General features: G+C 48.1%; 3 protein-coding genes and 1 long non-coding RNA gene across 6 annotated transcripts; 2 read left to right on the forward strand and 2 right to left on the reverse strand.

Annotated features, from left to right (window-relative positions):
* Positions 1–1,397: 1,397 nt before the first annotated feature.
* Positions 1,398–2,537, reverse strand: LOC112890003. The gene is made up of 2 exons (XR_003228236.1): positions 2,082–2,537; positions 1,398–1,780 (listed from the first exon to the last, which is right to left on the reverse strand). It is a non-coding gene; the product is annotated as an uncharacterized LOC112890003 (long non-coding RNA).
* A 405-nt stretch (positions 2,538–2,942) lies between these two features.
* On the reverse strand, positions 2,943–5,674 carry LOC112890000 (F-box/LRR-repeat MAX2 homolog). The gene has a single exon (XM_025956826.1). The coding sequence runs from the start codon at positions 5,524–5,526 to the stop codon at positions 3,409–3,411; it is 2,118 nt and encodes a 705-aa protein (XP_025812611.1). The 5' UTR covers positions 5,527–5,674; the 3' UTR covers positions 2,943–3,408.
* Positions 5,675–5,850: 176 nt separating this feature from the next.
* Positions 5,851–9,692, forward strand: LOC112890002 (probable thiol methyltransferase 2). 3 transcript variants are annotated; one of them, XR_003228235.1, is made up of 8 exons: positions 5,858–6,088; positions 6,767–6,897; positions 7,341–7,427; positions 7,879–7,979; positions 8,053–8,152; positions 8,943–8,999; positions 9,145–9,223; positions 9,389–9,451. XR_003228235.1 is itself a non-coding variant. In XM_025956828.1 (8 exons), exons 1-8 carry the CDS (start codon positions 5,926–5,928, stop codon positions 9,440–9,442), a joined length of 762 nt encoding a protein of 253 aa, XP_025812613.1. In that variant the 5' UTR covers positions 5,861–5,925; the 3' UTR covers positions 9,443–9,692. The 3 variants fall into 3 exon arrangements, 2 of the variants coding, with proteins under 2 accessions (XP_025812614.1, XP_025812613.1); XM_025956828.1 differs by having other exon boundaries at positions 5,861–6,088; positions 8,943–8,989; positions 9,389–9,692; XM_025956829.1 differs by lacking the exons at positions 8,943–8,999; positions 9,145–9,223; positions 9,389–9,451 and adding an exon at positions 8,325–8,906 and having other exon boundaries at positions 5,851–6,088.
* A 496-nt stretch (positions 9,693–10,188) lies between these two features.
* On the forward strand, positions 10,189–13,076 carry LOC112890001 (proteasome subunit beta type-5-A-like). Its single transcript, XM_025956827.1, has 7 exons — positions 10,189–10,440; positions 10,553–10,682; positions 11,413–11,519; positions 11,602–11,736; positions 11,848–11,951; positions 12,040–12,140; positions 12,742–13,076. The coding sequence occupies exons 1-7, from the start codon at positions 10,309–10,311 to the stop codon at positions 12,873–12,875; spliced, it is 843 nt and encodes a 280-aa protein (XP_025812612.1). The 5' UTR covers positions 10,189–10,308; the 3' UTR covers positions 12,876–13,076.
* Positions 13,077–14,615: the final 1,539 nt, after the last annotated feature.

Genomic DNA, 14,615 nt, shown 5'->3' on the forward strand with positions numbered 1-14,615 from the left:
GCACGCAGTTCCCCGTCGCTGTCGGGTCCGGCGCCTACCACCGCCAGCACTACACCAGGCCGCTGCCCGTCGGGCTTGATCGGCATCGATCGACGATGGACCGGCGCCGGCGTGGCGGGCGGCGACGGCGGCGCGCCTCCGGCCATCCCTGATCTTTAGCTGCGCACAGGTCGCAGCTTCCCCTCTTCGTCGCTCGCTCGCTCGCTTGTCTTTTGCAGCGTATGGTGTTGGGGCATATCAATTGGCGTGGCCCCACCGACCGTTCCTAGGTGCCTCGTTGGTCTTGTCAGTGGTGGGCCCACGTAGCTACAGTGCTCCCCGCTGCGAGCGAGTGCGATGCGCGGCGGCACTGCACATCACAGAACGGTTCCCGGATTTTCGCCGTCGCCAGTTCACGTGCCTGCTGAATATGCTCCTCAGCTCCGGTGGTCACCAAGAGCCTGTTCTTCTGGATATTTTCTGTCCTTTTTTTCTCCTTATTAAAATCCCCTGTGATAAACTGATATACGAATATGGTGAGGAGTAGGATTTACACTGAACTGAACCATCTAGATCAAGTTTCAGAACATTTATGTTTGACCTGAAGTATTTTCTTCTTCCAAAGATTGAGTTCTAAAAAAAAACAACCATCACAAAGGTCGAGTAAGGAGGTAAAGAATCTCGTGAACAATATTTATAGAAGAAATATGGGTCCCAAAGAGGACGTACTCTCTCCGTTTCAAAAAAAATGCAACTCTGCCTACTCGAGAAGTTAAATAATTTTAAGTTTGATCAAATTTATATAAAAAATTACTACAATTTTTACCTCCAGATGGATTTAGTATGAAAATATATTACATAATTAATCTAATAATATTTATTTTATAATATAAATATTAATCTATTTTATATAAATTTGATTAAATTTGAAATTGTTTAATTTCTTAAAAAATAAGAGTTGCATTCTTTTTGAACCGAGGGCACTAATTACTTAAACAAAGTTGGGAGGTGTGATAAGACAGCTGACGCTACGGTTATCTTATTTATAAACAAAACGTGCACTTGGCCAAGTTGCGAGCGGAATAACCAGCCGCCTCCGGTGGACGTACCCAACCCAACAGCACACGTGGCCATGTGTCATCTTTGTATACATGCCGCTGCTAATCGCCACCACACACAACTTCAGAACTTGCTGCACGCACTAGATCAGAGGTGGCCGCACGCAGCACAAGCAAAGGCCTTCGTCAGGATACGGTGCTCTCCATTACTAAAATACAGGGAGTGAGTGAGTGAGTGACTGACTGTGACCGCGCTAGCTTAGGATTCGTCGGTCGGGCTCAAGATTAGCCTATCCGGACGCTGGATCGATCAGTCAGTCAGTCGTCGAGAAATCGCGAGCACGCGCAGGCGCAGCTGGGTTTGTTGACAATCCGGCTGCTCCGTACCGAGCTACCCTCTTTGTTTTATACGCGGGATAAGCTTTGCAGTTGCAGCCTATCCTCCGGCCTATTATCTTGCTCTTGGGACCTTGGCATCGTCTGAAACGCAGCCCACTGATCGCACAAGCATCTGACGACCTAAGAAAGAGCAGCTTTCCACGCAAGCCAACAGAAGAAAAATACTACCGAATACTTGTACCAACCGAGCAGGCCAAGCCAATGGCAGAGATCCACGCCGTGGCACGACGCGAGCGGCTTCCTCGTGAAGACGGCCGTGAACCGCCGGAGAAGGAAGCGCGGCCACAGGACTCGAAGGCCGTGACATCTCTCCTGCCGCCTGCTTACCTTCCACGGCATTCGATCTGCATCAATAATAATAATAATAATAATAATAATAATAATAATAATAATAATAATAATAATAATAATAATAATAATAATAATAATAATAATAATAATAATAATAATAATAATAATAATAATAATAATAATAATAATTCAGCACACCAACAAGGTCGTCAGGTGCCGGTAATTCAGAGATGCGGCAAGGTGAAACGGCACAAATGCAGAAGATGGAAGTACTGATAACGATAAACAGATACCTAGACGAGAGACGTAGAAAAAAACTCTTTTTTAACATTTTTGAAGTTACCATTTACGTACGTTCTGAAAAAGTGTTTGGGAACTCCTCCGAGCAGTGACAGAACTGGTGGATGGCGGACGCGTTCATGCGTGTGTCCGTCCCTGTCACCCCGCCCAATCATGCGAGCCCCGGGGTTGGGGGGGGGGGCCGACGTGGCGCGAGGCGAGAGGGCGAGGAGGAAGCTTCTGCAGCCGTGCGCTACCTAATCCGCCTGCTCCTTCTAGAGGAGCGCGGCAGCGTTCCCACTCCATCCTCCCTCCAGCTGCGGCCGAGCCGGAAGGCACCAGCGGCGCCCCGTGCCCCTGCTCATCGATCACGACGGGAGGGGCGCGCCAGCTCGAATCGCCCGGGTTTGGCCCCCCGACGAGACCCGCTGCGAGGGCGCTGGAGCTGGATAGACCGCCCGGCTCTGCGGTGGTGGCGAGATCTTTGGGCGGGCTCGATCGGATGCCGATCTTGTTCGGGTTCGGCGCGTCCTTCTCGCCATATCCATGCGGCGAGGCAAAGCGACGGCTCCTTGGAGAACAAACCAGCAACTGGGCAGGGAGACTGTTCTGGTGGACTGCTTGAACTAGAATTTTTTTATGCCTGCATGGAGGGAAAATTGGCTTTCTGCCAATAGACGGTAGTATCTTGCAGAACCTAGTTGCTTGGCTTGGAAAGCCAGGCTGACAACTTGCCAAACCTGTGCAGGAGCTGGAAATGGGGAGGGAGATAGTATAGTTAACAAAAAGATCATTGCTGCATGTCTATGGATCAAGTTGCCATTTTTCTTTTTGCATAATGACCACTCATTAATTTTGGATGTGATCAGCTCTTATTTTATAGTTGGATGTGATCCTCGCTAACAGATATGTTAGGGTAGCTGCAAAACTAGAGCATAAGGGAGATGACTGAATGACATTTCTTTTATTCTTTTTTACAGAGCTATTTATTACAGCTCACAAGAACAATGCCAATTTATCATGCCGGTGTTCAACTCAGCTCAGCTCAAAAAAGGAGGGAAAAAAGTCATCCCTGGCAAAATTTCCTCAAAGACTACTTTGTCATCTCACCTCCTGCAAATATTTTAATTCTGCACCAACTCTCTTATTACATATTTTATTATAAAAGCAAAAGAAAAATGCAACTAGAGAAGATCACCGATATTTTCCGCGTGGTCAAAGGCTCAGAGCATTGTCTTCTACCTTCCTCAATAGCAGTACACCAGCTATCTTCGCTACTCCCCTAAACACAAGCAACTGATCCATCGCTCAGCACCATCCCACATCAACTCCACCTGGTTCAGTCCCACCTGAAATAAGTACCTGTATTCATTTGATGCTCTCACAGCTCGTCAGATTCACCTTAATCCTCAATTCTCCGGCTGTTCAGCTGCATCTCGAACCGGAGCCAAGACTCAGCCCGCATTTCCGTGATCATCATATCATTCTCTGGTGCCGGATAGTAGTCCTCCCGTAACTGCATGTCCCTCAAATTTGGCATCATCGAGAAGAAGCTCAGGAAATGCTCATGTGTGGTGCCATGGACGAAGAGCTTCCTGAGTCCGGTGCAGCGCTGGAGCAGTCCCACAGCGGGCAGTGTCAGGCTCCGTTGGTTCACTTCCTTGTCTTGGGGAGGCCAATAGTCGAGTTCATACAAAGTAATTAGCGAATCAATTCCTTGCAAATAAAATCGCTCCCACAGAGAAAGATCCATCTGCCCTGCTGGTGCAGTAAGTGCATAACCAACTGCCTCACTCAGATCCAATTTCATCTTGGCCAGAACTGGGAAGCCTGCAAGATCACTCAGGCCGAAAAAAACTTGAGGGCCAGGGCGTGGACATGTCCGGCAATCACCCTCTACCTTAATTGTGATCTCCTCTAGCACAGGACAGCTATCAAGCCCAGCAGAAATGAGTGGGGAGAGTAGCTCACCAGCAGGGAACCAGAGGGAGAGTGAACGGAGCATCTCCCAGCTGACTAGATCATCCAAATCCATGTACCTACATTTCTTCGATGCAGACTCATATGAAACTTCATCTAGATCATCATCCTCATGGTTGCATCCGATTGTGCCATTGGCTACGCTCTCTGGTTGTTCAACTTCCTTCCAGACACAGTTGATCTCAAGACTCTCAATGCGATCTCGGATCGGACTTAGAGCAGTGAGGCATGCTGCTGTGTCCAGAAGCCGGCAGTGCAAGATACTGACTTCCTTGATTGTGGGCCGAAGCGCCGTTGCTAGCCTCCTGATCCCAGATGATGTCACAAGATCGCAGCCATGGATGGCGAACTTAGCAAGCCTACCACACCCACGACCGATTGCTGCAAGGCTGGCGTCGGTGAGATCCAGACAACTCTTGATGCAAAGCGACTCCAGCGAACCGCACACTGCAACGCCATCAAGATGCAACCATGACGCCTTGCACAAACCCTGGAAGCCCCCAAGAGTCAAGAACTTGATCCGCGGGCACCTGCGGGCAAGCGCCTCCATCGCCGGTGCTGCCTCCAGCACATTATGCCGCAGGTCAAGCGTGAAATCCTCCAGCGCCGGGAGTGCAGCAAAGAAGGAAACCAACCCAGCCACGGTAATGGCGGCGTCCTCCCGTTGGCTGGTGGACGCCGACTCGAACGGTTCCCGAAGCTGCAAGACCGTGAGCTTGGGACACCTGGTGGCGATGGCGAGGAGCGCGTCGTCGCCGACGAAGTCAACGTACCGTGGGTTGAACACACAGGGCGCCACGAGCTTCCGCAGACTGGGGCAGGATCCTGCGATGGCCCCTAGCTCGGTGGCGTGGAACCCGTCCGTGGCGCCCGCCAGGCCGAGGTCGAGCTCTGTGAGCGCGGCGGCGGCGGCAGGGTGCGCCGCTAGCGCCGGCCCGATGTCCTCCGTCCAGCAGTAGAACTCGGAGAGATCGAGCGCCCTGAGCGCGGGGCAGTCCCGGAGCAGCGGCTCGAGATCCGCGCCGGCGTCGAGTCCCGGTGGGCGCTGGTGCCAGCGCACGAGCTTGACGCCGCGGAGGCGGCCCCGCCACTGCGGGGTGAGGCTGGCGAGCGTGGTGGGGTCCCGGCAGTAGACGGCGAGCGAGGACACGGCCGGGAAGCACTGCGCGAGGTGCTCCGCGATGAAGGCGTTCTGCTGCGCGACCTCCTCCTCCGTGGAGTGCGGCGCGGCGGCGTCGGCGGCCCGCGCCGCGGCGGAGAGGAACGGCTGGCCCCACGGCGACACCAGCGAGAGGTCGAGCCGCTCCAGTGCCGGGAAGCAGAAGCCCGGCCCCAGCAGGAGGAACGTGGGCGACCGGGGGTCCCCGCGCAGCGACAGCGCGGCGCGCGTCGACCGCTCCGCCGCCAGGAGCCGGTGGCACGCCAGCGCGGCGCGGTGCCGCGACCGGGGGTCGGTGAGGAAGCCCAGGATGTGCAGCAGTAGCGGCTCCGGCAGGTCCAGGATTGGGGATGGGAAGCCCGCCGCGGCGTCCTCCGCCATGCGACGCGGCGATGGGGTGGGATGGGATGCGTGCGCCGCCGCGTCCGGCAAAGTCGTCGAGCCTTTTTTTTTCTTTCCCTTGCGGGCAGGGAGGCAGCTGGGGGCAGGAGGAGAGGGGGGATGTGGCCTGTGGGTGAAGGGAGTGGGGACGATGGACACGAAGAGAGCTGCACAGCGAAGTGATATACTCGACAGCGCTCTCTCTCTCTCTCTCTCTCTCTCTCTCTCTCTCTCTCTCTCTCTCTCTCTTCTTTTCGTTTTCTTTTAATTTTTATCTGTATAATAATAATTATCTTATCCTATCCGTATAGAAATATTTTCTTTTAGAAACAAAATCATTTCCCCCTCTCTCCCTCGTTCCGTCTCTATTGCGGTTGCGGGGGAGCCACGCCACGCCATATGCGAGCACTGCCTCGCGTAGGCGAGCCCGTGCGCTGGATGATGGCCTCGAGCGCGCGGCCGCGGCGGGCGATGGGGTCGTCGGCGGCGGGCGGCAGGAGGGACCCCGGCGAGAACCCGAAGGTGGGGAGGCTGCGGGAGCTCTTCGCCGGCGACGCGGCTGGTGAGGGCGGTGACGAATCGTCTCTCTCGTGCCGGTTGTTGCGGGTCGGGGAGGTGGATTTGGGGGGGTGTGATTTCTGGCGTTTGGTTTGGTTTGGTCGGGGTTGCCTGTACGAGGGGTGGGCGCGCATGTGCGTCCGTGCGTGGGCGCTTGATCGGGGGAGTGGCGGGTGGTTGGGGGTTTCTCGTTTCATTAGTAGTTGGAGCTTGGAAGAAGTAATCACCTAACATCGGAAGCGAACAAACGCTTCAACAGAGGCATCGCTTGAACGGAATCCAGCTGTGAGTGTAATGGAGGAGCTGGAACTCTAGTTATCTCAGAGTTGAGGCACAAAAAGGTCGAGGAAAGTAGACAGATCAATAGTTGACGGGTGCTTGGAGAGGCTGTCTGTGTTCATACTGCAAATTTTGTATTCTGAAAACCTGAAACCGTTGCTGCATTGCTGATCAAGCAGGGAATGATATTTCCCCATAGAGCAATGGGTGCCATTTGGGATGAGCACACTAGACAGTTACAAGTCCAAATTAGGTTGTCAGCAGACAAAATTTCCAGCAGCGAACATTATGATGCCTGCTTCCTTTGTTGAATTTCCAGTTCTTAACACCAACTTTGTGCCTTGTATGTTATGATGTGAGTTTGCTGATTCTGAATCGCCTTTTCTAAATTACTGTTCATCAGATGGGTGGGAGAAGTCCTGGGAGTTTGGTGTGACCCCGTGGGATTTGGGAAAGCCAACACCTGTCATTGAACATCTTGTTAGATCAGAAACACTACCGAAAGGAAGAGCTTTGGTTCCTGGATGCGGAATGGTAAATTATTTCATTCTTCTGTCAGATGTTTCCCATAGATATTACTATTTTCCTCCCTGCCTTTCTTCAGTAACCAAGCTCACGTTTCAAATCAGACTATTACTTTCTCCCTATGACACCTGTTGTAGAACTTGTTTAGTTTTCTCCATTTGTCCTTTGTCATTATTGAGAGCTGATGTGCCATGAGAACAGTACCCAACTTGACATAATACAATAACATTAGCAAAATCAGTCTTTTGATTGAAGATAGTATCTGTGACAGTGTACTTTACAGTTTACACTAATACGATTTTAGAAATCTATATGTGCTTGCTAATACTATAAGCAGGAACCCATTTTGCTGGCCATTATAATTAACTTTTTACAAATTGGAATTTAGGTTTTCTCTGTAACACCATGTCATCAAATTTCTTTTCCCACATTGAGGTGATTCTGTATAACAGGGATACGATGTGGTGGCTCTGGCATGCCCTGAACGATTTGTTATTGGCTTGGATATTTCTGATATGGCTGTTAAGAAGGCTAAGCAGGTATGCTGATGACCAGTAGCTTAGCAAGAGCTTGATTGTCAGTTATGGCAAGCTATCTTGAGAATTGGCCTGCTTGATATCTTACCTAGTTTGTTCTTATGTTTCAGGTAGTTACGCTTGATATATGCCACAGGGATTTTACAAAGTAATATTAATCACAAAAGAGAACCATACATGCTCAAACTTTATAATTTTTCTGTTAATTGTTATTTATTTTTGAACTTCTCAAATTGTAAATTGATCATAATTGGCTTGACAACTGAACCACATTTTTGGATAATTGGTACTGAGTTCATTTTCGAGTAAAATTTACTTTATTCCAACCATCACTACTAGACTACAGCTTTTCTACAATACCCTTTATCTGAAAACTGTCTTCTGATTGTAGGTAAATCCTTTATGATGCTGATATAGATAAATATGTCTGATTATCTTTTCCGTTGGTATACAGTGGTCATCCTCTTTGCCCAATGCAGATTATTTTACTTTTCTGGCTGAAGATTTCTTCAAGTGGATACCAAGCGAACAATTCGACCTTATATTTGATTACACGTAGGTGTCAGTTTATCTTCTCAGTTTATTATTTTGATGGCAGCTCAGATATCACATGTATCGATGTGTGCAGGTTCTTTTGTGCGCTTGACCCAAGCTTGAGGGTGGCTTGGGCAGAGACAATTAACCGGCTGCTAAAACCTGATGGAGAGCTTCTCACCTTGATTTATCTGGTGAGGACATAATCTTTGAGCTTTGTTTATTTTCTTTTGCATGAAGCTCGCATTGTACAAATTGTATGATGCTTTATTATTCAAACTGAACTTCAAAGTTTCAATAATCTGATTTAATCTTAATTAGCTCCTCTGTTATATCTATTTTAATCCTAGAATGTTGTATTGTTAGCTCTTTCCGTCTTCCAAGGATCACAATATGATGTACTACACCGAAGTCATTATTTGATAGGATACATTCTGAAGGTAATGAATAGAATATGGGGTTTTAGAATCTGTATTCGTGGGCAATGGGGGAAGTGAGAAAAGTCAGTACATTGTCGATGTATTAGGTGCAGAGCAGGGATTTTGCCTACTTAGCCATTCCTTAGTGCTTGACAGTTCATTATTACCCAAAAGCAGCCAGGCACCTAAGGTTTTCTCATCTTAGTGCTTGACAGTTCATTATTACCCAAAAGCAGCTAGGCACCTAAGGTTTTCTCGTCCTCCTGCCGCGTGATTCAGGACTTTAGTGTGAGATGGCCCTCAAAATAATGTGTGAACATGTTGTATTTTGTGAGCATGAGTTCAAGTGATTGGTATTGGACAAAGACAGATGTTTTGTCCATTCAGTGTCGTTACTCTAAGAGGATAGACAAAGCAGAAACATGGAAAAGTTGAATACAAGTATTATAGCACTGGACACCAAAATTAATCTGCATGCATGCTTGAAATCTATTTGCATTTCTGAATGGTATTCCATTACACTGTTCACCATGATGATAATTTCTTACACAGCTTCATATTACAGATCAGTGATCAAGAGGGAGGACCACCGTACAATAATACAGTTGCTGAGTAAGAATATGTATCCCCTTGCCATCATGGAATAATTAATTTACAGTTGAAAACGTTTGTTTTTTTCGTGGTAACATGACTACTTTATTTTAGACAAAAAAACGTAGTATTCTTCTTCACTATTGTGTTGACAACTATCCTTTTTGAAACTTCAGCTATCAGAAGGTACTGGAACCGTTGGGATTCAGGGCTGTTCTTATGGAAGACAATGAACTAGCCATTAAACCACGGAAGGTACACGTTGTTTTCTCATTATTATCTTATTGTACAAAGGCACTTCATGTTGCCTAGTTGTCATGGCTTGGCCAAAGCATCACATTCTTACTGCCTCTGTTATCAGTAATCTTGTGCAACTATGGTCGGATGCTTCATTTACCTGATCATTTACACCGTTTCTAGGGCTGCGAGAAACTTGGGAGGTGGAAGAGATTTGCGCACCAATCATCTCTGTGAGAAAGCAGAAGCATTTTCCTAAATAAACAAAGAAAAAAGAATTCATGAAGAGTGGAGACTTCTTACATTTATTAGACCGTGTGTATAATTGTTTTAGACTTGCTTTTATCGTCTGTGGAGAGGTTCAGTCCTGAAACATTATATGCGTGCTGTCCAAGAAGCATGAGTAGAGCATTTTTTAGACTCAAGATGTTCCAGAGTTACAGGCCTTGGTTTCGAAATAGAGATTGCAGTTCTTAAAGAATCAAAACCGGAAAAAAAAAAGAAATAGGAAAGGAGATGTCAGCTGAACATGGAGCTTTTACTGCTTTATCAGTTCAGGTATTTCCAGCTCTAACTTCCAAGTGGTTCTTCCATGCCACAGTTCGAGTTTTGATCTGTCGACTATTATCTGGTGATAATATCCATCTTAGGCTTTCAAATTTCAAAATTTTACACGTTGGAATTATATTTCAATACAAGATCTCAGCCTCGTATGGAATTATCAATTTTCTCGGAACACGTACGGACTCGGATGTTCATCCAACTGCTGGAATCATCAAATTTTCTGTGCAATTGTCCCGTGGAAAAAAGAAAAGAAAATCGATTCTAATTGACATATATATAGGCCGAAAGCAAACCGGGCCAATTTATCCGAACCGCACCCACAAAGATTCGAGCTCAGATCCTACTCGGACACCGGCCCACAGGCCGGCCTTTCCCAACCCTCTACAAATACTGCAGCACAAGCAGCCCGCACGGCAAGCTTGGGTTCTTCCCTTCTTCTTATAACGCAAGAAAGAAAAGGGAGAATCGAAACCTGAAAAAGCCTCACTCGATTCATCACCTCCGCCTCTCTCCCAGCACCGCACATCGCCGGCGACGCCATGGCCATGAGGCTGGACATGTCCGCGCTGGAGACCAACTTCTCCGTCCCCTGCGGCGACGACGGGGATGGCATGTACTTCTCCGCCGAGGCCCCCGACGTGCCGTCCATGGTGTTCCCCACCTGCGCCGACGTGAGCACTCGATCCCACCTCCCCTTACTTCGATCTCCCCCTGGGAGGGGCTATGCGATCTGCCAGACTCGTTCGTTCTGAGCCTTCGTTTGCCTCTTTGTCTCCCGCGCAGTTCGACGGGTTCCAGGCGGCGACCAAGGAGATGGTGAAGAATAAGAAGGGGACGACCACGCTCGCCTTCATCTTCGACAAGGGCGTTATCGTCGCCGCCGACTCTAGGGCCAGCATGGGCGGCTACATATGTGAGTAGCCCGCCTACTTCTCGGACTTGCGGTGTTGGGACCAGTTAGGGTTTTCCGGCGGGGCTGAATCTGTGGTGTGGATGCGCAATTTGTTCCGGAAAGTTTAGATCTTTATGTGGAATTTGAAGGCTTTGTCTCACCGGTAGGGATGCGTAGCTTTTAGGTCGTGGGATTGGAAAAATTTTGCGATTTTTACGCGGGATTCGTAGTATCAGATGGGTATGGATGTTTTCGTATCACATGTAATTCGCTGTAGTTGCTTATGGCTCTATTCTCAAACAAATAGAGTAGGTGTTCAGAACAGTTCAGGCTCTAATAGAATGACATAACATGTGTTTAGCATCATTGAGTATGCTATCAGAATTACTGGTTATGTGCTGTCTACATTTAGTTGTGGGAATAGAAGTATTACTATGGAATAGTATTCATGCAGTGCTTAGGATCATTTACAAGATAATGTACTAGGTGAACTGAGATTTTGGTGGAAAAAAGGTTCACTTTTGCTTAGATTTACCAATCAGGTTCAAGTATGTTTCTCTGCTCCCCTAGGCATGTGATGGATAGATTGAATGCATTGATGAAGCTCCAATTTTATCAACTAGTTTTTGTTGCAGTTTGGAGAAAGACAGTCTGTTCTTTTAGTTCAGAAGATTTTGTTTGGATATTCATTCTGTGACACCAGATTGTATGCTGTTTTATATGATCTGACATTCCCCTTTTTTCTATGCAGCCTCACAAACTGTGAGGAAAATTATTGAAATAAATCCCTACATGCTGGGAACGATGGCTGGAGGGGCTGCTGATTGCCAATTTTGGCATAGGAACCTTGGAAACAAGGTCAGATTTCCTCTTCCTCTTAAATACCATTTCTTGCATTACACCTCTGTTGAGTAGGGCTAATATAGGTTCTGATTTTCAGTGCCGGCTCCATGAGCTTTCGAACAAGCGAAGGATCTCTATTGCCGGTGCTTCCAAACTGTTGGCTAATATCCTTTATTCATATCGTGGGATGGGTCTGTCAATTGGTACAATGATTGCGGGATGGGATGAGAAGGTGAGTTGTTGGTTTTGGTTACACCCTTCAGTTTCTCTAAGATGTATGCTGACATATGCTTAATGGCTATTCTTTTTTTCTCGAACTTTAATGATTCTTCTCTTGATTTAGGGTCCTGGCTTGTACTATGTTGACAGTGAGGGTGCAAGGCTCGTGGGAAACAGGTTCTCTGTTGGCTCTGGTTCCCTCTATGCTTATGGTATCTTGGATGAAGGGTAGGTTCCTTGTAACTTGTAACATAACATGTGATGTGTTGAGTTCTCTTATTAACTTTGAGTTGAGTGTTTACCTCCGCTTTTTCAGTTACCGCTTCAACATGTCAGTCGAGGAAGCTGGTGAGTTAGCTCGAAGGGCTATTTATGGGGCAACCTTCCGTGATGCAGCAAGTGGTGGTTGTGTTAGTGGTATGTTTTTGTCTACTTCATCATGTTTGTTTTCATTTTGTGGTATATTTTGTCACCATAGTTAATCTGTCTTGGGACATTAGATATTTCTACTTTGCAATTTTGCCAGTAACGAGAATAAACATTTTGAGAATACAAACATATTGCCAATGTCTGATATTAGTGCATGGGATCTTATGTTGCATCCAACATATCTAGGATCAATATGTTGTATCTACCACATTGTTATGTTTTCTGGTTATGATTTGACCATGTTTACTTCTCTTGCTGTGGTTGAAGGGTAAAAAACTTATTAGCTTCACTGAACTAGAAGAGTTCCAATGTAATTTCCATTGCTGAGCACCTTTATTAATGTCCTGTTGGAATGGTAATTTCCGTTCTTGTAGAAACAATCATTTGTAGCTCGTAGCTAACCTGAAGTTGTCTTGATGGGGTTATGCTGCTGCATTTGTTATCAGTAGTCAGTACCAACCTCCTGGCATTGCCTTCCTATGTTGCATTGACACTAATGGCAACTGGCATGTTATTGCTCATTGATTTTTGTCAAGTGATCTTTGAAAATCTGGGTGGGCTGTGGCTGACACTACTTTCTGAATTGCAGTTTATCATGTTGGCCCCGATGGTTGGAAGAAGCTTTCTGGAGATGATGTCGGGGAGCTGCACTACCACTACTACCCAGTTCAGAAAACACCGGTTGAACAGGAGATGACCGATGCACCTACTGCTGCTGCTTAAACCCGTCATTTAGAACGCCCGAGTGGAGGCGCATGTATCCAGGGAACCATGAATTGTCAAAGCGCCTTGTTTATGAACTTGGACATGTTTGTCTCGCAATGTTAGATCACTTTTGTGTCCTGTTGATGTTTATGAGTGACTTTGCACAATTATTAAATTCTTGACCCACCGATATAGATGTTTTCTTTGAGGTTTCACTTATGCCCCAGTCTGTGTGTGATCCCCTGGTCTGTGATATGTTTGCTGCGGCTGCTACCACTACTACCCAGTTCTGAACACACTGGTTGAATTTAAGTGCTGTTGAACTGGCGTTTTCATCACGATTCAGAAATATGCTGCTTCGTGTGAGCAATGTGCTTTCGCAGGATTAAAGCACGGGTCGTGTTCCTGCGCCGCCGACGATTACAAGTTGGACGGCCGTGGAGATCTCGCCATCTCGGCATTCGGCGAAGAGGATGCCGGCGGATTTGGGGACCACGCTGTCAAGCCACAGCGTTGCAGCTCCATGACGGCCACGAGCAGGCCCAAATCGACCTTCTCCGGTTCCCGCGCCGACCACGGCGCACAGGGACAGGCAGGGAAGCGGAGGGTGCAAGGCCTCCATTGTTTCGCTCTTCTGCCGGGCACCCGATTCGCCGGGTGATGACTGGCGGCCTCCATCAGCGACGCAATTCCCAGTGACGGCGATGGCGAACAGCTGGAGGGCGGCGGCGGAGCAAAGAGCCCGCCCGGGTAACGGAGGGTTAATCTGTAAATGTCTGTGCGGAAATAGGGTCCTACTTGTAAAATATCGGATCGCGATTAATAATCGCGATCCGAATTAGGGGTGTATATGAAAAATACCGGATCGCCCAAACTAGGGGTGTATTTTTAAAATATCGTATCGCGAGTTTTGAGTTAGGCCCCTCTTCGCTTTCTTCCCGTCGACACGGCGGCGGAGCTCCGGCGATCCGCAGCCGCGGGCGGCGGCGGCCACCGAATCGGAGCGGTAGAGGCGCCTCTGCGTTGGAGCAGATTCATTACCCACGGGTAGGCGGCCGCCGCTGCATCAGAAAGGAGACCCTCCGCCAGCGGCGCTCTTCTCTCGTCAGGGCTCAGGCAGGTGTTCGGCGGTGGCCCGGCTCCACAGACGTCGCGGCCGTGGCCACGCGCGGAAGTTGTGGCCAACGAGCTTGCACGTGGCGGCGGATGGGGGACGGCGGGCGTGGACATGGTGGCGGTGCCGTTGCCTTGCAATGCTTCAGCTCCATGCCCACTCACTCTGAACTTCTCACAAAGCTTCAAATTCGTCCTTGGTTGGTCGCAGCTGCCTGTAGAAAGGCCAGTTTCTCCCATTCATGGCAAGATTATGTCAATTAAGTTCGTCAGGTGAATAATTGATCAGAGACTGTCTCATGTCAAACCACTGCTCGATGAAGATGCTTGGTCCTTGCTCAAGAAACAGGTGCCCGTGCCGGTACATGGCCCGAGTTCATTAACAGGAAGCTTCTGCAGCTCGCTAACCATGGATTCTGACAACAGGCCCCACATCAGCTGATAAGCAAGAGATGATCATGAATCAGCGACGAATTTCGTTTGAAATTTCGAACCGAATCAGTGTGCAATCTGACATGCCATCAACAGAGTCTTAGGGACGCTCAAACGCGTTGCCAGAACCGATGTGTGGAGCTCCGCCGCGCAGGATTGACACAACGCAATGTTAAGATTTTCGTCAGATAAAATGAATAGAATGGATGAACT

This window comes from Panicum hallii, chromosome 4 (genome assembly GCF_002211085.1).
Source record: "Panicum hallii strain FIL2 chromosome 4, PHallii_v3.1, whole genome shotgun sequence".
In the NCBI taxonomy this organism is placed as follows: domain Eukaryota; kingdom Viridiplantae; phylum Streptophyta; class Magnoliopsida; order Poales; family Poaceae; genus Panicum; species Panicum hallii.

Bases quoted from the DNA above. Each gene is read 5' to 3' on its own strand.
- LOC112890000 (XM_025956826.1), bottom strand. From the start codon at position 5,526: ATGGCGGAGGACGCCGCGGCGGGCTTCCCATCCCCAATCCTGGACCTG.
- LOC112890002 (XM_025956828.1), top strand. From the start codon at position 5,926: ATGCGAGCACTGCCTCGCGTAGGCGAGCCCGTGCGCTGGATGATGGCC. The intron at 6,898-7,340 runs GTAAATTATTTC...TCTGTATAACAG, and splicing joins TGGTTCCTGGATGCGGAATG to GGATACGATGTGGTGGCTCT. The intron at 9,224-9,388 runs GTACACGTTGTT...CACCGTTTCTAG, and splicing joins TAGCCATTAAACCACGGAAG to GGCTGCGAGAAACTTGGGAG.
- LOC112890001 (XM_025956827.1), top strand. From the start codon at position 10,309: ATGGCCATGAGGCTGGACATGTCCGCGCTGGAGACCAACTTCTCCGTC. The intron at 10,683-11,412 runs GTGAGTAGCCCG...TTTTCTATGCAG, and splicing joins CAGCATGGGCGGCTACATAT to CCTCACAAACTGTGAGGAAA. The intron at 11,520-11,601 runs GTCAGATTTCCT...TCTGATTTTCAG, and splicing joins ATAGGAACCTTGGAAACAAG to TGCCGGCTCCATGAGCTTTC.